The sequence below is a fragment of the Geotrypetes seraphini genome, chromosome 8 (assembly GCF_902459505.1).
Source record: "Geotrypetes seraphini chromosome 8, aGeoSer1.1, whole genome shotgun sequence".
In the NCBI taxonomy this organism is placed as follows: Eukaryota; Metazoa; Chordata; class Amphibia; order Gymnophiona; family Dermophiidae; genus Geotrypetes; species Geotrypetes seraphini.
The window spans coordinates 89,636,316-89,661,741 of NC_047091.1; the positions used below are offsets into that span (position 1 = coordinate 89,636,316).

A 25,426-nucleotide genomic window follows, 5' to 3' on the forward strand; every position below is an offset into this window, starting at 1 on the left:
AATATAATAAAAGATGTGTGAAATAAGTGATCCAGTGAGTCCAATATCCTGCTTCTGACAGTGGTCAATCAGGATCACTTGGATGTATCACACAAATCCTGATGGAGAGATCCATTCCCTCTTTCTCACGCCCAAAAGCAAAAGATGGTAGAACCCTAAGTCTAATCATCGTCATTGCATGGGCTTACCAGACATTTGTTCAAACCCAGCTCTACTTGGCTACATCCTCCTACAACAAATTCCACAGCCTAATTGTGCATTAACTGAAAAAAAATAATATGTGCCTAAATGTATTTGAAATGTACAAACGGTTTGACCCTATACGGTTAATAATTATATCTTATCCATTGTATTTAGTGTGCATGGTATCAGTTTCCACAAAGGAAACCACCTGGACTTAGAACTCATAAGACAGTTAGGAGTTTGTGTGCGGCAACTTCCATTAGAGGTAATCTATTTATATATTATGGTGGAATGAAGGCAGGATTTTCTGTCATTCTATGTCTGTTGTGAAAAAAACAACAAACAACTTTCTGCTCAGTGAGTTGGGTCCCAAGATTTTTACACTTGCCATTAATGTTTTATACTGTATTTTAATACATGTGCTCACTTATTTTTGGCTTAACAGGTTCTTCCTCTCCATAGGGAACGATGGGGAGAAATCTGTATTAGAAAAATAGAAGTACATTCATTGAAAACCCTTTAATACCATTATTTTTAAAAACCCAGCAACAGCACTGTAGCATCTGCAGTCAATTGTACTTTCTATGTTGATATTCTGATGTAATATTTACTATTTTACAGTTTTCTCTTATTGTACACCGCACTGAACCGTGAGGTATTGCGGTATAAAAATAAAGCTATTAGTAGTAGTAGACTATATTCCAGTCTACTACTACTGATAATAATAATAATAGTAGTAGCTTTATTTTTATACTGCAATACCTCACGGTTCAGTGCGGTATACAACAAAGCTGGTGAAAGGTATGGAGAACCTGGATTACGAGGAAAGACTTAAGAGACTGGGGCTGTTCTCCCTTGAGAAAAGGAGACTACGAGGGGATATGATCGAGACATTCAAAATACTGAAAGGAATCGACAAGATAGAGCAGAAAAAAACATTATTTACAATGTCCAATGTGGCACGGACAAGAGGACATGGGCTGAAGCTAAGGGGGGACAAGTTCAAGACAAATATCAGGAAGTTCTGCTTCACACGAGTGGTGGACACCTGGAATGCTCTCCCAGAAGAGGTAATTGCGGAATCCACCATTCTAGGATTTAAGGGTAAGTTAGATATACATCTCCTTATGAGTGGCATGAAGTGACATGGGTAGGGGTAGGCTAGATGCACTTCTCTTTACGAGAAGCTTGGAGCGATATGGGGACCAAAACTATGCCAGGGTACACCTGGCGGGGCCTCCGCGTGTGCGGATCGCCGGACTTGATGGACCTAGGGTCTGTTCCGGAGATGGCGCTTCTTATGTTCTTAAGAGAAAAGCATATCTTAGTTTATAATATATTCTGGTCACTAGAATATATTATAAACCAAACTAAGATATGCTTTTTGTCATGTTTGTACTATATCTTCTTCAATGATCAAGGTGTAATATTGACTATTTATATATCAAAGTCCATCGCCTTAGTTTGAAGAAACTGCATAGCACGTTTCCAGTACAAGGCTAACTTAAGAGCTCTGTAGGGGGTGACATCTTTCCTACTGAATATTTCAAAACTATAATGAAAGTGCCCCCAACTGGTTGAAAAGCCGATGTGAGGGCGAAACGGGTCCCATCAGCACACAGGACAATAGGGAGTTTTGCTATCTGCATGCCCTTGAAAGTTGGTGTTCAAGGTTTTTTTTAGAAGAAATCTCATTTGTGTTCCACACAAAGATAAGTGCTTTATTTAGCACTATGCATTTTATACACTAGAAATGATTAGTTAAATGTTTTAGCTCTCCCGCAGTTTTTTCAGTTCTTTCTGTGTGGTGATTGCAAGAAATTTTTTTTTCAAAAAAACAGTTGGTCACTATTTAATTGATTTTAAGGAACAAAAAAATATAAATGAAAAATAGCATGAAACATTATTGCATAAAATAAGATTGTAAGTTTGTGTATGCAATCTACGAGAAATTTGAAGGTTTTTTTAAGGATTGATGAATGAAACCTCTATCCACATGTCAGCCAATTGAGATTGTAATGATCTTTGGTGTGGATTGCCGAGATCCTTTTTCCTTCAGTTTAAGCACTTTGGCATTGCTAATAACCTTTTTTATAGTAACATAGTAACATAGTAGATGACGGCAGATAAAGACCCGAATAGTCCATCCAGTCTGCCCAACCTGATTCAATTTAAATTTTTTTTTTTTTTCTTCTTAGCTATTTTTGGGCAAGAATCCAAAGCTCTACCCGGTACTGTGCTTGGGTTCCTACTGCTGAAATCTTCATTGAAACCTACTCCAGCCCATCTACACCCTCCCAGAAATTGAAGCCCTCCCAGCCCATCTTCCACCAAATGGCCATATATAGACACAGACCGTGCAAGTCTGCCCAGTAACTGGCCTTAGTTCAATATTTAATATTATTTTCTGATTCTAAATCTTCTGTGTTCATCCCACGCTTCTTTGAACTCAGTCACAGTTTTACTCTCCACCACCTCTCTCGGGAGCGCATTCCAGGCATCCACTACCCTCTCCATAAAGTAGAATTTCCTAACATTGCCCCTGAATCTACCACCCCTCAACCTCAAATTATGTCCTCTGGTTTTACCATTTTCCTTTCTCTGGAAAAGATTTTGTTCTACGTTAATACCCTTTAAGTATTTGAACGTCTGAATCATATCTCCCCTGTCTCTCCTTTCCTCTAGGGTATACATATTCAGGGCTTCCAGTCTCTCCTCATACGTCTTCTGGTGCAAGCCTCCTATCATTTTCGTCGCCCTCCTCTGGACCGCCTCAAGTCTTCTTACGTCTTTCGCCAGATACGGTCTCCAAAACTGAACACAATACTCCAAGTGGGGCCTCACCAATGACCTGTACAGGGGCATCAACACCTTCTTCCTTCTACTGACTACGCCTCTCTTTATACAGCCCAGAATCCTTCTGGCAGCAGCCACTGCCTTGTCACACTGTTTTTTCGCCTTTAGATCTTCGGACACTATCACCCCAAGGTCCCTCTCCCCGTCCGTGCATATCAGCTTCTCTCCTCCCAGCATATACGGTTCCTTCCTATTATTAATCCCCAAATGCATTACTCTGCATTTCTTTGCATTGAATTTTAGTTGCCAGGTATTAGACCATTCCTCTAACTTTTGCAGATCCTTTTTCATATTCTCCACTCCCTCTTCGGTGTCTACTCTGTTACAAATCTTGGTATCATCTGCAAAAAGGCACACTTTTCCTTCTAACCCTTCAGCAATGTCACTTACATACATATTGAACAGGATTGGCCCCAGCACCGAACCCTGAGGGACTCCACTAGTCACCTTTCCTTCCTTCGAGCGACTATTTTTGCTATTCTTATCCCACCATGGAGTTTCTTACTTTCATTGGTTTCAACAGTTCCAAAAACAAAAAGTTGGGGAAAAAAAAAACCCCTCATAAAAAGTTCTATATATCTTCCTTTCAAGCTTTGAGGTTTCTTTTGATTAAACATTTTGAAGTAATTTGGCATTTTATGTGGCATTACTCTCCCTTGGTTGTATTTTTTTTAGCAAAATTTATTTTTTTTGTGTGTGAGTTTGACATTTTGCTATCATTTTTTGTTTCTGAGTTTCCTAGATAATACCACAACCCTTTAAAAAAATTTATGTCAGACACCCTCCAGTTTTCTGGAATTGTAAATACTACTACCACTATTTATTATTTCTATAGCACTACCAGGGGCACGCAGCACTTCTGCTGATAACCGCTTCTTGTGTTGTTATTGCAGCATTCCCTTTATATGGATCTATAAAGTTCCCTTATCATTTTCAAGTCCTCCATTGTGTAAACAAACAAGATCCTATCAGCACTTACTGAATCAAGGTGAGACTTCCCATTAAACAATACAGGTGGGAGGGAGGGAGTTACATCCAGTATAAAAGGTGAGACACCTGCCTATTTACACAGTCTGGAAACTAGGAAAGAGCAGACTGTGAAATTCTCCTGCACAACAGCTAAAGGACAGGTAAGTTTTGCATTTCATCCACCACTGATAAAGCAGAGTTGAGAAACATATGAGCAGCAGGCAAGTTTCAATTTCATTTTATTTTGATTTACCACACTATAAGTGGTGCTTTCTAGGTGGTTACATGTTTTCTTTTCTCCTGTCTGACTCGCTGCCTGCGTCCCAATGATTTCTTGCTGCAGTTGTCAGGACACAGTAAGATGGTTGGGATAGAAATTATCTCTCTGCGCAGGTTACCTCCTTGTCTTTTTAGAAGCACAAGAAAGTAATTTTGTTGCTGTTATGATCCTAGTTTCCAACCTCCATCACCTGCTCTAAAGGTCACGGATTTGATGTACCACCTTTCTGTGGATACAGCCAAAGTAGTTTACATAATATTCTATGTAGGTACTTTTTATCCCTACTTGCAATCGAAGGGTCCCTTTTACAAAGCCACAGTAATGATGCCACAGTAAATGCACCAAAGCCCATAGGAGTTGAATGGCTACCACGACTTTATAAAAGGGGGTCCTATGTCATGTACCTGGGGCAATAGAGGATTAGGTGACTTACCCAGAGTCACAAGGAGCTGCAGTGAAAACTAGAGGATGACACGGGGACAAACCCCGTAGGACCTCAATTTTCCCATCTCATCCCTACAAGTTTTGTCACTGTCCCTGTCCCATTCCTAAAAGCTCTACCTTAAGCGCACAAGCCTTGAACATTTATGATTTTAAAGTGTTTGAGATTTGTGCAGATGAGGACAGAGTTTGCAGGAATGGGGCAGGGACAGAAAAACAACTCGCTGGGATGGGAAAATGAGTTCCCATGGGAACAGGGAAAAATTTGTCCCCGTTTCATTCTCTACTGGGAACCCAGTTTCCTAGGTTCTCAGTCTCACTACACTAACCACTAGGCAACATCTCCACTCTCTCAGAAGGCACCATTTCCATGAAAAAAAAAATATTTCCTGACATTGCTCCTGATTTAATCTCCATGCTTCTTAATATCACATCCCTTAATACCTGGGCTTCCTTCCCTTTGGAAAGGGTTGGTGGGAAGGGGTAAAACGCGGACCTCACGGACCTTACAGACCTCGCGGATCTAATACCGCATGACATTAAAAATCCGAGGTCGACGTCACTTTTGAGGTCTGTGCCACTTTTAATCTCTGGCTCTGACAGAGCTCTATGACAATTTAACTCTGACGGATCCTAGCATAGAGAGGGAAAGCATTAGGATCCGTCAGAGTTAAATTGTCATAGAGCTCTGTCAGAGCCAGAGACTAAAAGTGGCACGGACCTCAAAAGTGGCGCCAACCTCGGATTTTTAAGGATGTGACGTGCAGTTCAGATCCGTGAGGGAGCCGGGGGCCTGAGCTGAGCTGCAGGGAAAGCGAAGGCGGACTTGTCAATGCATGGACCTCGGATTTTTAAGGACGTGCAGTTTTAGATCCATGAGGTCCGTAAGGTCCGTGAGGTCCGCGTTATACCCCTTCCCAAGGTTTATTTCTTGTGCATTGTCAACTATTAAAACTGAGAAGGCTACAATGGCAAACAGCAGCTGGTAGAAACAGAGAGAAAGTTACAGGATGAAAAATATGGGGCAGTGAAGCCAAAAACCCTTTAGAAACGTCCTGATTTGAAGATCTGGTAAGTATACATGCAAACACTAAATGGCACAATGAAATGCTTCTTTCTTACTCTCCCCAGCAATTACAGGTCATTTCTCTTTGGGGCCAGATGTACTGAACATTTTTTTCATAGACATAAACTCCAAGATTCTATAAATGGTGCCCAAAGTTCCATGCTGAAATTTGGGCACACACCCAAGTTGCATATACAACACAATTGATCAATGCGCTCTTAACTCTCAATAGTTGAGCATTAACAACCAATTATTGCAGTTAATTGGCATTAATTAGAATTTGCACATGTGTGCTATTCTATAAGGAAGGCTCAGTGCCTAACTCTCAGAATTGATGTCGGGGGAAGGCTTCTGGGCCAGTCATTGTGTAGTCGTTGCATTCGCCTCGCCCTGTTGCTGCGGCGGTGGCATGGGGAGAAGCAGGGAGAAAGAAAAAAGGGGAGTATGGCGGCAGTGGCTTGGGGGGGTAGGGAGAAAGAAAGAAAGACAGAAAGAAGGGGGCAGGGAGAAAGAAAGAAAGAAGGGAGGGGCAGGAAGAGAGAAAGAAAGACAGAAAGAATGCACAGTTAGAAGGAAGTGCAACCAGAGACTCACCAGACAACAAAGGTAGGAAAAATGATTTTTTCAATTTAGTGATCAAAATGTGTCAGTTTTGAGAATTTATATCTGCTGTCTATATTTTGTACTATATTTGTCTATTTTTCTATAGTTGTTACTGAAGTGATATTGCATATTTTAACGTCATCTGTCTTGACCTCTTTGAAAAAAAATCCAAATATAAATGATAATTAACATTTTCTCTGCATACAGTGTGCTTTGTGTTTATTTTAAATTTTATGGTTACCATTATGAATTAACAAGATATTGTGTGTACATGAAAAATGAATGGAAGAAACTGGGGGCAGCGCTAGGGCAGGATTGTGGGCGGGACTGAAAATCAGTAGATGTCCCGTTTTGATGAAAAAAATAAATAGTCACGTTAGTTATAGCCCACAGCTGTAATATTTAAGAGCCCCTCCCCCCTCCAATAAAGTAGGAAGTACATTTTAGGTTTAATAGTTTTCCGTGCTTTTGAAAGAGTATGCATAAAGTGGTTCATCACACGCAAACATTTGTAATCATTATTAAATGAATGCATGATAATAATGAAGCCCTTTGTAATATGAAGTGCCAAGTTGTAGTTTGTCTTATTTATACTTAAATCTAGCTGTGATTATGCTCTTTAAGTGTTAGGAATTAGCAAATATTTTTCTCTCTCTCCTTTACAAGCGCTATGCACGCTTACACACACATTAGGATCTACTATTTACCATATAATTGTCCTGCTTTGAGGCAAAGTATCTTCTGCTTGAAAATGAAATACATTTTGAATGATTAGCAATGGCAAGAGGACGTATGTGAAAAGGATATGTCAAAAGATTTTTCAAAAGCAAAAGGCTGTTTTACAGCTGCTAAAAATTACCACCTTCAAAGCAACTAAAGCACCTACAATGTTTACATTTGAGAGTAAGTGCAGAGGGGAGAAAGCATGCAGGGATGTAATTTTTAAAAGCCCAGTGCATATTGTTATACACACACTGGGTGGAGAAACAAGCCTTTTTTTGCCAGTTGGATGCATAAAAAAAAAAGCCTTGCAAATGACCCTTGTAATACTACAATAGTACAGTGAACTGACAAACATAGGTGTGTTATCTATCTAGTGATATATTATAAAACTGAGATACAGAAAAGATATTAACAATTACAGTTGTATGTTACTTTTAAGACACACAGCACTGAAATACAGAAGGATTATATGGAGACAATCATATATTACAGAAATAAGGTAAAGAGGGGTTATTTGGTATACATCACAGCATGCAGCAGATTGCAATTCTGCAGACAACTTAAAACCAGGCTACACTGTCTTGCAAGTCTTCAACCCTTGTGGTTTATGGATTTTTAGTTTTAATATACCATCTTTCATTACATAATGGCATAATGCAGGGGTAGGGAACTCCGGTCCTTGAGAGCCGTATTCCAGTCGGGTTTTCAGGATTTCCCCAATGAATATGCATTGAAAGCAGTGCATGCAAATAGATCTCATGCATATTCATTGGGGAAATCCTGAAAACCCAACTGGAATACGGCTCTCGAGGACCGGAGTTCCCTACCCCTGGCATAGTGGTACATAACAATCAATAAAACAAGAACTGGAGGTGAAAGAAATTTCAAAACTTGATAGTAAAGCACACAGGTGTAGTTACTAAGAAAGGAGAGGAAGGCTGAAACAGAGTAAATAAAGAGACTATGAAATCACAACAACAATGTATTATTTCTATAGTGCTACCAGATGCATGCAGTGCTGAAATATGCAAGAGACAGTTCCTGCCCGATAGAGCTTACAGTCTAATTATGGAATAGGATATTCTTGGCCCTTGCTAATGTATGACTATGGGGGGTCTTTTACTAAGGCGTGCTAGCTGATTTAGTGCACGCTAAATGCTAATGCGTCCATAGAATATAATGGGTGCATTAGCATTTAGCATGTGCTAAATCGGCAGCGTGCCTTAGTAAAAGACCTCCTATGTCTGAGGATAAATGGTCCTTATAATGTTAATTTGTAACCCATCCTGAGCTCTCTGGAGAGGACGGGATATAAAACCAAATAAATATAAATCATAACAAAGCTAAAATATTATGATGATTCTTTAATATACCTTATAATATGTGAAAGGACTTCAAACTGCTCAGGTTCATAAATATCTTCTTTTTTTTAATATAAATTTTTATTACTTTTCCAGATGCAAAATACAAAAAAGAATTACAACAATAACCAGCAATACGACAGGCAGTATAAAGCCATCTGCGTTGATTCTTCACAAAGGCTTTAAAGATATGAACAGAAATAAATAAAAATAATCCTCCCCCCCTCCCCCATGAGCTCATAAATATCTTAACAAAACATTTTACACTAGTTTTCACCATTAATTCATTTCAAACATCAGGAGCAGAGGCCACTGAAACTTAAGAACATAAGCAGTCCATCATGCCCAGCAGTCCGCTCACGCGGCAGCCCATCAGGTCCAGGACCTGTATAGTAGCCCTCTATCTATCCCCTTCTATCCCCTTTTCCTTCAGAAAATTGTCCAATTTCTTCTTGAACCCCAATACCGTACTCTGTCCTATCACGCCCTCTGGAAGCGCATTCCAGGTTTCCACCACCCTTTGGGTGAAGAAGAACTTCCTAGCATTGGTTCTGAATCTGTCCCCTTTTAATTTTTCCGAATGCCCTCTCATTCTTGTAGTTTTTGAAAGCTTGAAGAATCTGTCCCTCTCCACTCTCTCTATGCCCTTCATGATCTTGTAAATCTCTATCATATCCCCTCTAAGTCTCCCCTTCTCCAGGGAAAAGAGCCCCAGTTTCTCCAGTCTTTCAGCGTATGACAGGTTTTCCATACTTTTTATCAAACGTATCCCTCTCTTCTGAACCCTCTCGAGTATCGCCATATCCTTCTGTAGGTACGGCGACCAATATTGGACGCAGTACTCCAGATGTGGGCGCACCATCGCCCGATACAATGGAAGGATAACTTCATTCGTTAAAGTTTGAGTGGCCTCTGCTCCCTGACGCAGGATACCAAAACATGACCATATTGAAGGGAGGGCCCTTAAGATAAGTTTTCTAAAAATTGGATGAACTTTGATGAAGACCTTCTTGTGATAAAGATTATATGTGAAGTAATTGAAAAAATTTATATGCACAAGCAGATTAAGGGCTTCTTTTACTAAGCTGCAATAGCGGTTTTAGCGCGTGCTTAGCGCACGCTAAATTGCCGCGTGAGCTGGCATTAGTTCTACCCACGTAGCGTGGGTTTAGCGCATGCTAAAAACACTATCGCAGCTTAGTAAAAGGAGCCCTAAGTTTAAAATGGACTAACGATGAAACTGGTGCAAAAGGTTTATTAAGATTTTTATGAATCAGAGCTGCTTGAAGTCCATTCACATAATTTATATTAATGAATCAACATCATTTATATTAATGAATCAACATCATATTTCAGCTTTATTACAGTGTATAGACAATTTAGCTAAAATTATAGTGGATGGCAATAGATTTCATTGAGGATAAATGGGTCTAGGCGTGATCTTGTATCACAAATTGTGGAAAACATAAGAACATAAGAGTTGCAATACTGGGACAGACCGAAGGTCCATCAAGCCAAGTACAGTATCCTGTTTCCAACAGTGGCCAACCCAGGTCACAAGTACCTGGCAACATCCCAAAGAGTAAAAAACAGATTTTATGCTGCTTATCCAAGCAATAAGCAGTGGGTTTCCCCATGTCCATCTTGATAATGACTTATGGACTTTTCTTTTAGGAACTTATCTAAACGTTTTTTAAACCCTGCTAATTGCTTTCACCACGTTCCCCAGAAATGAATTCCAGAGTTTAAGTACATGTTGAGTGAAGAAATATTTTCTCTGGTTTGTTTTAAATCTACTTCTTAGTAGCTTCATTGCATGCTCCCTAGTCCTAGTATTTTTGGAAAGAGTAAACAAGTGATTCATATCTACCCTTTCCACTCCACTCAGTATTTTATAGACCCCTGAGCCATCTCTTCTCCAGGCTGAAGAGCCCTAGCCACTTTAGCCTTTCCTTATAGGGAAGTTGTCTCATTTCTTTTCTCATTTTCTTTGCCCTTCTCTGTACTTATTCTAATTCCATTATATCTTTTTTTCAGATTTGGTGACCAGAATTGCACACAGTATTTAAGGTGCAGCCACACCATGGAGTGATACAAGGGCCTTCGTTTTTGATTCCTCTACTGATAATTCCTAACATTATTTGCTTTCTTACCTGCTGCTGCACACTGAGCTGAGGTTCCAACGTATCTTCAATCATGACACCTAGATCTTTTTCCTGGGCAGTGACTCCTAACATGGAACCCTGCTATCACTTAGCTATAGTTCAGGTTCCTCTTTCCCACATGCATCACTTTGCACTTGCTCACATTAAAATGTCATCTGCCATTTTGATGCCTAGTCTCCCAGTCTCGCAAAATCCTCTTGCAATTTTTCACAATCTACTTGCAATCTAAAAACTTTGAACAACTTTGTGTCATCAGCAAATTTAATTATCTCATGAGTTATTCCTATCTATAGATCATTGATAAATATGTTAAAAAGCAGCAGTTCCAGCACTGGCCTCTGGGAAAGCCACTATTTACCCTTCTCCATTCAGAATATTAACCATTTAAACCTAGTCTGTTTTTTGTCTTTTAACCAGTTCTTAATCCATAATAGAACATTACCTCCTATCCCATGACTTTCTAATTTCCTCAGATATCTTTCATAAGGTATTTTGTCAAGTGTCTTTTGAAAATCCAGATACACAATATTAACTGGCTCACCTTTATCCACATTTTTATTGACCTCTTCCGAAGAAATGTAGTAGATTGGTGCAAAATTTCCCTTGACTAAATTCATGTTGGCTTTGTCTCACTAATCTATCCTTATGTGTATGCTTTGTTATTTTATTATTTATAATAGTCTCTACCATTTTACCTGGCACCAAAATCAGACACACTGGTCTATAATTTCCCTGATCATATCTGAAACCCTTTTTAAAAATTGATCTTACATTAGTCACCCTTTAGTCTTCAGGTACCATGCTCGATTTTAAAGATAAATTACTAATTACTAACAATAGTTCTGCAAGTTCAATCTTCAATTCTATCAGTACTCTGGGATGTATACCATCTGGTCCAGGTGATTTGCTACTCTTCAATTTGTCAATTTGCTCTATTATATCTTTCAGTGTTACAGAGATTTGTTTCAGTTTCTCTGACTCATCAGAATTGAATACCATTTCTGGCACTGGTAATCTTCCCCACATCTTCATTGGTAAAGACTGAAACAAATAATCTATTTAATCTCTGCTATGACCTTGTCTTCTCTGAGTTCCCCATTTACCCCTCTGTCATCTACCGGTCCAACTGATTTTTTTTTCCTGGCTTCTTGTTTCTAATATACCTATTTTAAAAAAGTCAGTTTTGAACCAACTTTGAACTTAGGGAAGGAAAGCTTTAGCCATGTGTTTTAGGACAGAATTCCAAAGGAAAGGGGCCATACAGAATAGAACAAAGGAGTGGGTCAATTATAGTGAACACAGGAGGCTGATGGAAAATGCAAGTAATGATTCTTGAGCAAGCAATGATCCTTAAGCAGCCAAAGAGTACAGGAAAGAGTGTAATGAATTATACTGCTGGTTTGTTTGCTTTGAAACTTTCACAATAGGCTGGAGCTGCAGGAATACTTCACCCCATGCACTTTACCTTGAGCTACAGCTATTGAAGGCATGAGCTAAATCTAAATATGCAAGAGAGTTACACCATTTCCTTCCAGTTCCTATTTGTTCATAATACTCCTGCCTCTCCCAGTCCAAACAATCACTAGAAAACAAATGCTGGGTTTGATGGACCTTTTATCTGTCCCAGTATGGCAATGCTTTTGTTCTTATGTTTACACTGCCAACAAAACCCGATTATAAAGTTAAAGAGGGAGAAACATACAGTATTATAGGGGAGATTTACATTTTGCTCCTTTACAAAATGATGCTCCAGCTTTAAAGGTTCTAATGAAATAGGGTCTGGATTCATTTGCAATCCTCAATATGTAACTTATATCTTCAAGGACGCCTCAGCCCCACCACTCCACCGCTGTAATAATTTGCTACTGCGGGAAGGATTATGTGGTGCTTCATCATTGGCTGCCCGTTTTATTATCGTTTTTTGATGTGATATTACTTAATTGGTTCTTAGATAAATAAATATTGATAAATATCTTAAATATATAGAAATATAAAGTGCAAATAGTACTTATCTCAGCCAAACCTGGGAGTCAAACACGACATGTTTCGCACTAAAAAAGTGCTGTATCAAGGGTCTCCCAAGGTTGCCGCCGTCATCTGACTCCAACTATATAGCCAATGATGAAGCACCACATAATCCTTCCCGCAGTAGCAAATTATTACAGCGGTGGAGTGGTGGGGCTGAGGCGTCCTTGAAGATATAAGTTACATATTGAGGATTGCAAATGAATCCAGACCCTATTTCATTAGAAGAACTGAATTTGAGGCTAGGTACAAACATTGATTGACAAATACTTGCCAGTTTTGTCCAGCTTTAAAGGTGACATTTTCTCCACTGAGAATAATAGGCTTAGTTTTTGTTTGTTTCCTTTTTATTGACAAAAGCAGTAGAAAACTATTAAAACCCCTCCTTTCATTATTTCTTGGCCTTCCCTCTCCACCTAAAATATTTGAAATAAGATTTACAAGAAGATTGAAAAGTCTGATGGCAGTTCAATAACCTGGAACCTTTGGCACTGTGGTACAAGCCTGCAGGGCCCTTTACACAGCATTAGCTTGGATGATTGTTTTCGCTATTTCCTGCAGGTGGGGTGCAGACAACGCAGAATGAGCTCACGCATCCTCTTCTTGCTGGTTCTGGTCTGCGTTTATTTTTGCTGCAGCAGCGCCTACGGTAAGTGCGTAAGAGCCCTCTCCAAAGCCAGAAATCAAAACAGAGGCAGAAAAGCATCTAGCCTTTTATCTCATTGCATCTTCAAATCACACTGATATGAAGCCACTCCATTTTATGGGGGTTCCACTCTCTGGGAATCACATAGGTTTAATGTATAATGTAGCTCTATCTTTCTCTTTCCTACCCCTCCATCTCTTCCTCTCTCTTTTCTCTTTCACAACCCATCACCATCACTCCACCTCTCACCATCTATTACTCCCCATTCTCTCTTCACTGTCCACTATTCCATCTCTCCCTCATATCCTTTCCACCCCTTTATGCGCACATGCAGGACTAGATTTGGGTGCCAAAAAAAAATCTGTACTAAGCGCTATTCCAGATTTTGTATAGGACGCCTACATTAGGATATCTAGCAATGCTTAACTTTGGAATCCATGCACAACTTTTTTTTAATTGGCTTAACCCTTTCAGGACCATAAGGATCGTAGGCCAATTTTTGTGGTTTTGACGACATTTTTATGGTAAAAAGGGCTTGCAGATGCCAAAAAATAGATTTTTTTTGTGAAATATCATTATTTTATTTTTTTTTAAATCAAACTTCTGGCTTATGGACAGTGTGGCAAGTGAATCTTCTCGTCAATCTGGCAATGACGCTAATGAATGAATGTCGGAACCAGTTTGTTTACATAAAGGCAGTATCATATGGAATCCGTACATATCAAATTTAGAACTGTAGACTATCCCAATCAAAATTTATAGGATTTTAAAGTTATGGGACAAATATGTCCCATGGTCCTGAAAGGGTTAATTGTCATGGTAATTGACTGTGTCAGTTATCAGCCAATCAAATAAAAAAAAATTACCAATTAAGAGTTCTGCGCGGAACTTTTAGGACGCCTGGCAATGCCTAATGATACCTATCTGAAAAGTAGGTGTGGTTGGGGCAGTAAATAGGAACAAAAGAGAAAGGACCTGTGTTCCAAAAAATAATGGTGAATCCAAAAAGATGGAACAAAAAGTCTCTGGATGTCACAGGAGACCGTAAAACAATAGAAACTTATTGATTTAAAAATTAAAATATCAACATCAAAACATAAAGGGCTCCTTTTACGAAGCCGCGTTAGCGGTTTAACGCGCGTAATAACATGCGCTAATTTGCCGGCCGCGCTAGCCGCTACCGCCTCCTCTTGAGCAGGCGGTAGTTTTTCGGCTAGCGCAGGGGTAAGCCAGTGCTAAAAAGTAACGTGCAATAAAGCCGCTAATGCGGCTTCATAAAAGGAGCCCAAAATGTGTCAGAAGTCCATATAATAGCAATTGCTCATGCGGGTAGCGTCATATGACATACAAATAGAAGCTTGTATCGGGGAAGTGAAAAGGCATGGTCAATGTAGGTTTCGCTAGGGGTGCTAGATAGGCACTGGTGTATGAGGAGGTGCTGATAAGTCCAAAGAAAAGAACAGGCTACAGGACTGAAAAAGTGTATTTACTCTACAAATTCACCACTGAGCTCCACACACATAACTTCAGAAATAGCAATTGAATGGAAAGATTGGTAGAAGTGTTTTTTAATTTATTTATTTGAAAAATTTCTACACCACTTACAGCCTAAGCGGTTTACAATCTTCACATACACAAAACCAGGATAAAACAACAAAATACATCTTACAAAAAATAAAACGACATAATACATCTATACAAGAACTCGGACATATCAAGTAAGGGATACATCTTATAAACGAAAAGGATGCTTTAGCAAATAAATGTGTTTTCAAAGATTTTTTGAAGGACTTCAGATCTTTACATTGCCTCAAAGAGCTACTCAAAGCATTCCATAAACAAGTCCCAGACCCCTATAAAGATCGGTGCCCCAACTCAGCATCTTAGCCCAATCAGCTACATTACCACCAACCCACCAAGTGTGTTTATAAGCATGTATTTATATATTTAAATGTGTATGTTTCATGCAGGAAATTATGAAAACTGTTGTCTGTCTTATGCGAAAAGGGTTCAAGTTCACTTGCTTCTCAATCGTGTGAACTTCTACAGGATGCAAGAAATCAATGACAGCTGTAACAAGAGAGCAGTACAGTAAGCATACAAATAACTATTCTATTAATAACTTAAATATGCCACTGATAATGTAAGCTATTTGACTTGATTTATAAGCTGTGTTTATCAAAAATGATAGCCACTCCACTCCCTGAATATCGAACCCTATCTGGCTATCCTTAAGCAGACTGCACTCACTATTTTACATAGAGGGCCAGATTCTGTTTAAAAAATGAGCACTGAGTGGTATTCTGTAAACGGTGTACTGAGCTGGACACCGTGGGCCTGATTCTCAAAAACGTGGCGTCCCAATGGCAGACAGCGGTAGGCATTCTACCACCATCTAGCAGCTAATCGGGATGCATGTTTAAAAAAACCCAACTCTCCAAGGCAGGATGTCCACATTGTAGGCCTCCAAAATCAGATTTAGACATCATGTTGAAAATGTCCCTGCCCATCAACTGGTTCATCTTTATCCAGATGTTTATTCTCTACTTCAAAGAATTAAAGTACTTAGTGAGGAAAGATTTCCCTTGGCTGAATCCATATTGATTTTGTCCCATGAATCCATGTTTGTATATGTCCCATGAATCCATGTTCTGTAATTTTATTCTTTATAATAGCTTCTATCATTTTGCCTGGCACTAACGTTAGGCTTACTGGTCTGCAAATTCCCAAATCAACTCTGGAACACTTTATAAAAATCGTCAATACATTGGCCGCCATCCAATCTTAAGGTACCACAAATGTTTGCGTTCTTTCAGGACTTTGAGAAAGACTGCATCTGATCCAAGTGATTTACTGCTCTTTATCTTTTTGATTTGGCTCAGTACATCTTCCAGATTCAATGTGATTTGTTTCAGTTCCTCCATATTGTCTTCCTTGAAACTATTTCTGGCGCAAGTAGATCTCTTAAAACCTCTTCAATAAAGACCGATGCAAATAATTCATTCAATTTTTCTGCTATGATTTGTCCTCCAAGTGCCCCTTTTACTCCTTGATGATCTAAGGGTTCCAATGATTCCCTCACAGGCTTTCTTCTTCTGATATACATGAAAATGTTATTACTATGAGTTTTTTGCCACTACTGTATATCAAGTTTCTCTTCAAATTCTCTTATAGCCTTCTTTATCAATGCTTTGCATCTAACTTGCCAAAACTTATGCTGCTTCTTATTTTCTTCATTCATTTCATTCTTCCATGTTTTGAAAGATGTTCTTTTGGCTCTAATAGCCTCTTCAACGTCACCTTTTCCTCTTCTTTCTACCTTTTTAATAGGTTGAATACATCTGGACTGGGCTTCCAAGATGATATTTTTATGTCTGTATTTAGTAAAATTAAATTTTACAGAATAAATCAAAGTTTTGTACCATAAAATGTAATATGAGGATTCCATCAAATTAAAGGAAAGATAACCCAATCAGTCATAAAAGATACAACATCCAACAAGGCACAGTAAAGTCAGTAAAATAACCTCATCTTAAAGCTCCTGGTTCACATTTTAAAGGGGCCAGTACCCTTTAATCAAAGTTGTGGGCAAAGAACCCTCTACCAAAGCAAAAGCCCCTCTTGGGATACCCCCATTAAGCTCCATCCCATAATTCAGGCACAACCATACTCTTCTCCAGCCCAAAGAACCTTCTCTAGCGGTGCCCCCCACACCTATAACTTTCCCTCCTCTAAGGTGGGCTCCCCAACCCCTACCCTCTCAAAAGCCATCCTGATACCCACTCATTCCTGCTGTGTCAGTGCTTTCACCCAAAATGTGTCTCACACTACTATTGCTAGAGTTCATGTTTTCATATAAAGGCATCAAATCCAAGATTAACAACTGCTGTCCATAATCTTTGTCATTAGCCATATCCTTCTAGCATATATCTCAATCAATTGTACTCCAAGAACGATGCTGCCTTTGAGTGAAAGATATTTTACTTTTCTTCCCCAGATTTTATTTACGAAAACGAAATCATGTGATTTGTGGAGACCCTCGGGAAATTTGGGTAAAAACTCTGCAGATGAAGATCAACAGAAGGATGCATCAGATTCCCCCCAACAGAATTTACTAGGAATTTCTAGCCCCTTTTCTTCAGGGCACAAGGTAGGCTATGGAGTGGATGTGATAACCAATTGTTCCATTTCTCACATGATATTTCACAATCATTCCTGCATTAGTCACTGGGTTCTGCAAGCCCAGGGTCACATGCATGATCTAAACGAGGGGTGAAAAACCTGCGGCCCACAGATGAATATGTCCCACCATTGAATTTTCTGCAGCCTGCAAGACCATGCGAAGTATGCAAAAAAAAACAAAAACCCCATTAACTAGAGTTTTGGCAATTTTAAATACTGTATTTTGTAAATACAGCCACTCTAGCCGTTTGTTTCCATTATTCTTAGTTACATTTTCACTTTATCACAGAAGCTCTGTGCATATCCAGTTCCAATATTATGTAATATTGATATTCGTGTGGCACCATTCATCTAAACCATTGCTTCCAAATCAATAAGTCCAGTCTTCAGGGTCCCAGAAATACACAAATTATATTATTATACCACAGAAGTCAGTTTAGAAGGGTGAGGTACCACTTACACATGTGAAAAGCTGATTTACATCCTATAAAATAAAAGGCTAGCCGCGCATGCGCACTCCTATTTGCGTGCTTCCGTGATCAGTAGGTCTGTGGTCACAGGAGTGCGCATGCGCGTTTATACGTCACCAGCCGCTGATCGCCTCCACAAGCCGGGACTGCAGCCAGCCACCGATCTCCGTTCCTCCAGCGAGGGGGGGGGGTCTCGGAGGAGAGGGATCGCGGCCGCTCACCGCCCCTACCGAGGAGCCCAGCAACTTTCCGCTGCCCGGGACCCAAGTCCTTTGCCGCCCCCCCTTTCCCTTCCCACGGGCACGACTACAAACCTGGCGATTTAAGCAGCATGTGCAGCAGTCTTCACACACTGCTTCAGGCCCTTCTACTGCCCTGATTTGCTCTGCCGCATCTCTGATGATGTCATCAGGGACGTGCCAGAGTACATCAGGGCAGTAGAATGACCCGAAGCAGCGTGTGAAGACTGCTGCACACGCTGCTTGAATCGCCAGGTTTGTAGTCGGGCCCGCAGGAAGGGAAGGGGGGGCGGCAAAGGACTCAGGACCGCGTTTGTAGTCGGGACCAAGGGAAGGGAAAGGGGGGTAGAGGAAATGCTAATGCTGCTGCACAGAGAACTGGTGTGGGGGGAGGGAAATGGAGGGGGAGGGAATGCTGCTTTGGACAGACAGACAGAGGGAGGAAGGGAGACAGAAAGAAAAGAAGACACAGGGGCAGGTGCACAGGGAACTGGTGTGGGGGGAGGGAAATGAAGGGGGAGGGAATGCTGCTTCAGACAGACAGACAGAGGGAGGAAAGGAGACAGAAAGAAAAGAAGAAAGACACAGGGGCAGGGAGATACACAGAAAGACAGACAGACAAAGGGGGCCAGGGACAGAGACAGACAGAAAGAAAGACAGCAGGAGTCGCGTCAGGAGGGGTGCGGGATGCGGCAGAGGGAACTTTTCCAATGGGTGCAACTGGGCGGCTGTCAGGAACCTCTGATCGGGGGCAGAGAAAGGTAAGTGTATCATAGGGATAAGAAGGAGGAGGGGGGGAGAAAAAGGAAGGGACGCCTACTGCTGGACAGGGGGAGAAGGAAAGAGGTGGTGATGGACAGGGAGGGTGAAGAAAAAGGAACGGAGGCCTAATATTGGACAGGAGGAGAAGGAAAGAGGTGCTGCTTGACAGGGGGGAGGTAAAAGAAAGGGAGAAGGGCTGCTGCTGCATAAGGAGGGCAGTGAAGGGGTGGTGGTGGACACAGGGGAGGTAAAAGGAAGGGACAATGGACAGGGGGAGCAGGCAAGGGGTGTTGATGGACAGCCAAGGAAAAAGAAAGAAAGCGGCTAAGGAGAGAGAAAGAAAAAGACAGACACACACACATATATTCTAGCACCCGTTAATGTAATGGGCTATAAGACTAGTATGTATATAAATGGCTATATAGGCGCTGATATTTATATGCATTTCACAAGCATAAAGGTTTAGAACAAGCTTGACAAATCCCAGGTAACAGGTTGCCATGATGATACCTAGAAATTGTATCTGAGATCTCGTGCCCCTCAATTTTTATTAATTTTTGTGATACCACAGAAAGTATTTCTTACTTGCCTGCGGTGGTTCAACTCATTGTAAGCTCGAGCTGTGCTGTGCAGGAAGCTCGGTACTCTCATGATTTCAAGTCTCACTAAATTGCTATGGAAAGTAGCAAACTGAATCTTGGCAAGATGCAACAGAGAGAAAGATTGCAAGAAGGCTGGGGGGGTTGCTATAAGAGAGGTTGCTTAAAGGCAGAGGGGTAATTATGAGAGAGAGACTGCATGACAGCTGGAGGGGTTATGAGAGCATGAGAGACTGCATGAAGGTGGGGGGGGGGTTATATGAGAGAGACGGACTGCATGAAAGCTGGGGGTGTTATATGAGAGAAAGAGAGATTGCAAGAAGGCTGGGGAGTCATATAGGAAAGAGAAATAGACTGCATGAAGGCTGGTGGGTTATATTACATTACATTAGATACTATTACCTACAAATACCAATCAGTTCAATGCAGGGTATAGAACAAAGAGACCAGAGCATTCTCCAGGATACACAATAACAACTACCGTAATCAAATAACCAAATATCATCACAATAAAAATTTTCACTACTTTTATAAATAAGAAATAATTTGAAATAAACCATATAGATTTAGGAATTGAGTTCCATATTGATGGTGCTTGATACACCATGGACACTTTCAAAGTTCTAATTCATGTAACTCCCCTTACAGCGGGAAAAGTTAACAATAATGGATTCCTTGTAGCTTAATGCCATTTAACTAATGGCTGAAATAAATCAACCAAAATGTCATGCAAATCTCCCTTGGAAAAAAAAATTAAAAGTCAATACAGAGAGAGAGACTGCCTGAAGGCTGGGTGTAGGGGGTAAGGTGATAGAGAAAAGACTGCATGAAGGGACCTAAACAAACTGGAAGAGTGGGCAAGCAAATGGCAAATGCGCTTTAATATAGAGAAATGCAAGGTCATGCATTTAGGGAAAAAAACCCCGATGTTCAGCTACAAAATGGGGGGGGGGGGGGGGGGTCAGTGCTAGGGGATAGTAACCTTGAAAAAGACTTAGGTGTGCTGGTAGATACTACAATGAAACCAACGGCACAATGTGCAGCAGCCTCCAAGAAAGCAAACAGAATGTTGGGTATTATTAAGAAGGGCATTACAACCAGGACGAAGGAAGTCATCATGCTGCTGTATCATGCGATGGTTCGCCCGCATCTGGAGTACTGTGTCCAGTATTGGTCACCGTACCTCAAGAAGGACATGGCGATACTTGAAAGGGTCCAGAGTAGAGCGACAAAAATGATAAAAGGTATGGAAAACCTTTCATACGCAGACAGGTTGGGAAGGCTGGGGCTCTTCTCCCTTGAAAAGAGGAGACTCAGAGGAGACATGATTGAGACTTTCAAGATCATGAAGGGCATAGAGAGGGTGGAAAGGGACAGATTCTTCAGATTATTGGGAACCACAAGCACCAGGGGGCACTCAGAGAAGCTGAAAGGGGACAATTTCAGAACCAATGCTAGGAAGTTCTTTTTTATGCAGAGGGTGGTGGACACCTGGAATGTGCTTCTGGAGGTTGTGATAGGACAAAGTACACTACGGGGGTTCAAGGAAGGAATGGATAAATTCCTGAACGATAAGGGGATTGAAGGATACAGATAGAGGTAGAGATAGGTTTTAGATAGAGTATGAATAGAAGGATAAAAGGGATTAGAGAAGGATCACATTACAGGTCATGGGCCTGATGGGCCGCCGCAGGTGCGGACTGCTGGGCACGATGGACCTCGGGTCTGTCCCAGCAGAGGCAACTTCTTATCTTATCTTAAGGCTGGGGGTTATATGAGAGAGAGAGAGAGAGAGAAAGGTTGAGAATGAGAGAGAGAGACTGCATGAAGGCTGTGGGGGAGTTACAGAGAGAGACTGCATTAAGTGTTGGGGGGATATGAGAGAGTGGGAGACTGAGTAAAAGCTTCACCTATCAGGTGAGTAATGTCACACTGCTGGCAATATTCTTCCAGAAGGGAAACTTCTTGTTTTTGGCTGTTATGTGCAGTGATCTCCTAAGGGACTGATTTACTAAACTTTAAGTCATAGAATGGGAAAAGAGCCTTAGTAAAGTAGTTTCTAAAGAAGCTGCTGCTGATCACATAGGGGATTCCGCCTCCCTTCCAACACACCCATGCTTCAATTTCACTGTGAGCAACTTTGAGTGTGAGGTGGAGGGGAAAAGAAAGAGGTTTCAGCCTCTGGCTCCTAAGTTATAGGGCTGGCTTCTAGATTCAGTGAAAATGTGTCAAGGCCTAGTTTAGAATACTAGCATATAGGCATGTATATACCAAATTTGCACTAACACACACCCATCTTGCATACAGCTTATTTGCCAAAGAGGTGCACATAAACATGGGTGGAGCCTAGGCAGGTGCACATTTATAGGCATTCCTTACAGAATATTAATTATTGTTTATTTGTTCTTGATTTGCTGCTATTTCCTACACATGGATAACAGCAGTTTGCAATCACTAATTTAAAAAGGAAAGGAACTCCATAAAACATATAGGAAATAATACATTCATACAAAGGATAAAGTTAAAATTAAATTAAACAGCTAGACAAGTTCAAGTTTCAAGTTTAATGAGGTTTTGATTAATCGCTTAATCATAATTCTAAGTGATGTACATGATAATAAAATTACAAAGTTTGGGAAACAATACAATACTAACAAAAGCTAAGTCCAGTAGGACTATAGACAGACTTGACAAAACTAAGAACACAAGGAGAGGAAGGGAAAAGAACTACAAGTTAATTGAAAGAAAACAAGACATTCAGGGGGAGTACATGAGGAAAGGGGAATTTAAAATACTACAATAAGATTATACAGTAAGGTTAAAATTGGTTAAGGTTAAAATATGTCTGTCCTGTTCTCCACAGGTAGCACTTAAAAAGGTGTGAGGTTACAGCCTTTTCAAATAGAAATGCTTTCAGCAGTGTTTTGAATTTTCAGAAGGTGACTTCGGAGCAGATGTACAGAGGCAGATCATGCCAAGATTTAGGGGCAATAAAGAAAAAGGCAGAGGTTCTACTGGTATCATAATGGGCCAAATGTAGTCTGGGAAGGACTAACTAATTTGCATCAAGAAAGTGCAATAACGTGATGGAGAGTAAGAGGAGATTCATGCTGAGAGATAAGATGGTTGACTAGTTTGAAGCGCCTTATGAGTAGGACTTAGAATTTTGAAGAGGATGCAATACTGTACGGGCAACCAATGAAGACATAAGAGGAGAAGAGTAAGGTGGTTGAAAAGTGGAATACCTTCATAAAGCAGTGTTACAGTAATCTAACTTAGAAATGACAAGTGTGTGAATAAGAGAATGGAATGACTTAAAGTCTAGAGCACAAAAATCAGAGTTGGCGCAGTGAAAAAACCCAGATTGAATGGTGTGTGAGATCTGCTTATGAAATGTCAATTCAGAATCTAATATGACCCTAGGTACCAGAAGCTAGACACTGTCTGAATAGGCCTGTTAAACATAATGGGGGTTTGTGTGGGCTGTGATAACGAGCCAGTAATCCAACATGCGACAGTTTTATCAGAATTGAGCATAAGTCTATGGGAGAATAACTAATCTGAGTGCAGAAAGACAGGATTGAAGGGGAATAAGATCAAGGAAGTTACAAGCAAAATGTCACCGTGTAGATGAAAAATGTTATATTGAATGATTGAATAAGGGTTGCTAGTGGACTGATGAAAATATTGAACAAAACAGGAGAAAGCAGGGAGCCTTGAGGGACTCCACAAGTAAGATTATGACTGATCGAGGTAGTAGATTGATTAACAACTGAAAATGTTCAAACAAATGAACAAACCAAGCCCAAATGGTGCCTGAGATTCCAATTACAGTTAGTCATTATAATAATAGCTGATGATCTACTAAACTGAAGGCAGCAGAGAGGTCTAATGAAATGACCGATGAGATTTTACGAGCCTAGTGCGGAGTGTAGATCACTCAAAAGAGCAGTAGCAACTATGTGAGGAACGGTAGCCAGCTTGGTGAGGATGGAGAATAAGAGATTGTTCTACATGTGTTGATAACTGTTGGAAGACTAGTTTTTCAAATAGTATGGAAAGAAAGTTAAGATTAGATACTGGATATTTATTTGGTAAGGAAGGGTCAAGAGTGGGCTTTTCAAGAAGAGGGCTGACAACTGCCTTTTTTCACTCTGATGGAACCATTCCTGAGGACAGGCTATCTGAAATCATTGAAAAGATGAATGGTAGGAGCCCTTGGATCAGAACTTTCAACCAACATACTGGAAGGGCATCAAGCATGCAGAGGCACTGTTTATGTTTTTATGTTATGTGTGTCAAAGCTAAAGAGAAATTGGTCATAGAAAGGGTATCAAAGGAAGTTCATTTGAACACCCCAGAAGGATTTAGTAGTGCTTCGAGGGGAGGAAGAATTTCTGGTACAGCCTCTTGCAGTTTAAGGACTTTCTATGAGAATGCCTCAGCCAAACTATCGGATGATGGAAGAATGGATTTGTCAAGCGATGAAGTTGCTTTATTGACAACAGTGGATGTAAAACGGAAAAGGCATCATGTCAGACTGATGGCAGATTTTAACAGTTTGGAAAAATAATTGGCCTTTGCCTTTTTAAGTGAGAAATTGTAATGAAGTAGTTCTGCTTTGCAGCATTTGAGCATATCTAGGGAACGACGTTTTCACTAAAGATGCTCAGAATGACGCAGGTTATGCTTCAGTTTGACGTAGTTCATCAGTATAGCAAGGAGCCTTGGAAGATTGGTGCTTACAAACTGGTAGTAAGAGAGCAACTTCATCTAGTCCTGTCTGAATAGCGTCCGTCCAATGGTGGACCTTATCTTCAAGAGACAAAGGGGTCCTTTTATCAAGCCGTGCTAGCGGGGTTAGTGCGTCGGACATTTCATCACGCACTAACCCCCGCAGCTAGCAGAAAAACTAACACCTGCTCAATGCAGGCGTTAGCGGCTAGCGTGGCAGGCGGTTTAATGCGCGATATTACACGTGTTAAATCCCTACCGCAGCTTGATAAAAGGACCCCAAAGTCTCAAAATCAGAAGGAAATAATTTTGATAAAGCAGAGCTTGTATTGGGGCTAAATTTAGAGAGAAACCTGGATTGATGTTTTTCATCAGAATACACTTGGTCTATCTAAGCTCATCAACTCCACTTCTGCTGTTGTTTTGTGGTTTCTCTGTATTTCAAGTGGAGTATTGAGGCTTCTTTTGTTTGCTGTCTCGCTGTTTTGATCTCCACCTTGGATTCTGCAGACCACCTGCCCTATTGTTTGCTTGGACCCTTGTTTCTCCTTAAATGTTCAGTTATGTAACATCCAGCACTTGCAGGGTAAATGTCAGCATTTACACATGCAAAGCCTGGAGTGATGCTACTTTTTTTTAAATTAGCTCTTTTGTAAAATGATTATTCCCAGTGTGCATGCCATCACATACACATATCTTCACCTCATTCACAATGAGCCATTTGTAAAATATTTGCAAACTGTAAATGCCCCTGCCTGAAAATCCCTTTTTCAACCTAGGCTTACGCAAAACTGGACTTCAAATGATGAAGATATATCACATTGTGTACATCTAGAAAACAAAAACTGCTGGGTCTTCTGAAGGACTTGATCTGAAAGCATCAACCTGGACTTTTGAATATTTACAAACTGTGAACCAAATAAGCTAATAATTGTGTCATAAAAATAAAATGGAACTCCTTAATGCATTGGTCCGTGAAGGAGTACTGTGTTTAAATTTACTACTGTTTAAAAAGCAAGTCAGAGATGTATTATGTCAGTTTTCAATTGAAAAAATACTTTTGTTCAATCTATTTAGTTTTAATCTGCATACTCAGTCTAGACCAGGCATGGGCAACTCTGG

The 25,426-nt window shown here is 40.4% G+C and overlaps 1 protein-coding gene across 1 annotated transcript; it reads left to right on the forward strand.

Moving 5' to 3' along the window:
* The first annotated feature begins 4,125 nt into the window (after nt 1-4,125).
* LOC117364689 (C-C motif chemokine 25-like) lies at nt 4,126-25,370 on the forward strand. The gene is made up of 5 exons (XM_033954168.1): nt 4,126-4,169; nt 13,234-13,321; nt 15,289-15,409; nt 17,316-17,468; nt 25,084-25,370. The coding sequence occupies exons 2-4, from the start codon at nt 13,255-13,257 to the stop codon at nt 17,434-17,436; spliced, it is 309 nt and encodes a 102-aa protein (XP_033810059.1). The 5' UTR covers nt 4,126-4,169; nt 13,234-13,254; the 3' UTR covers nt 17,437-17,468; nt 25,084-25,370.
* Nucleotides 25,371-25,426: the final 56 nt, after the last annotated feature.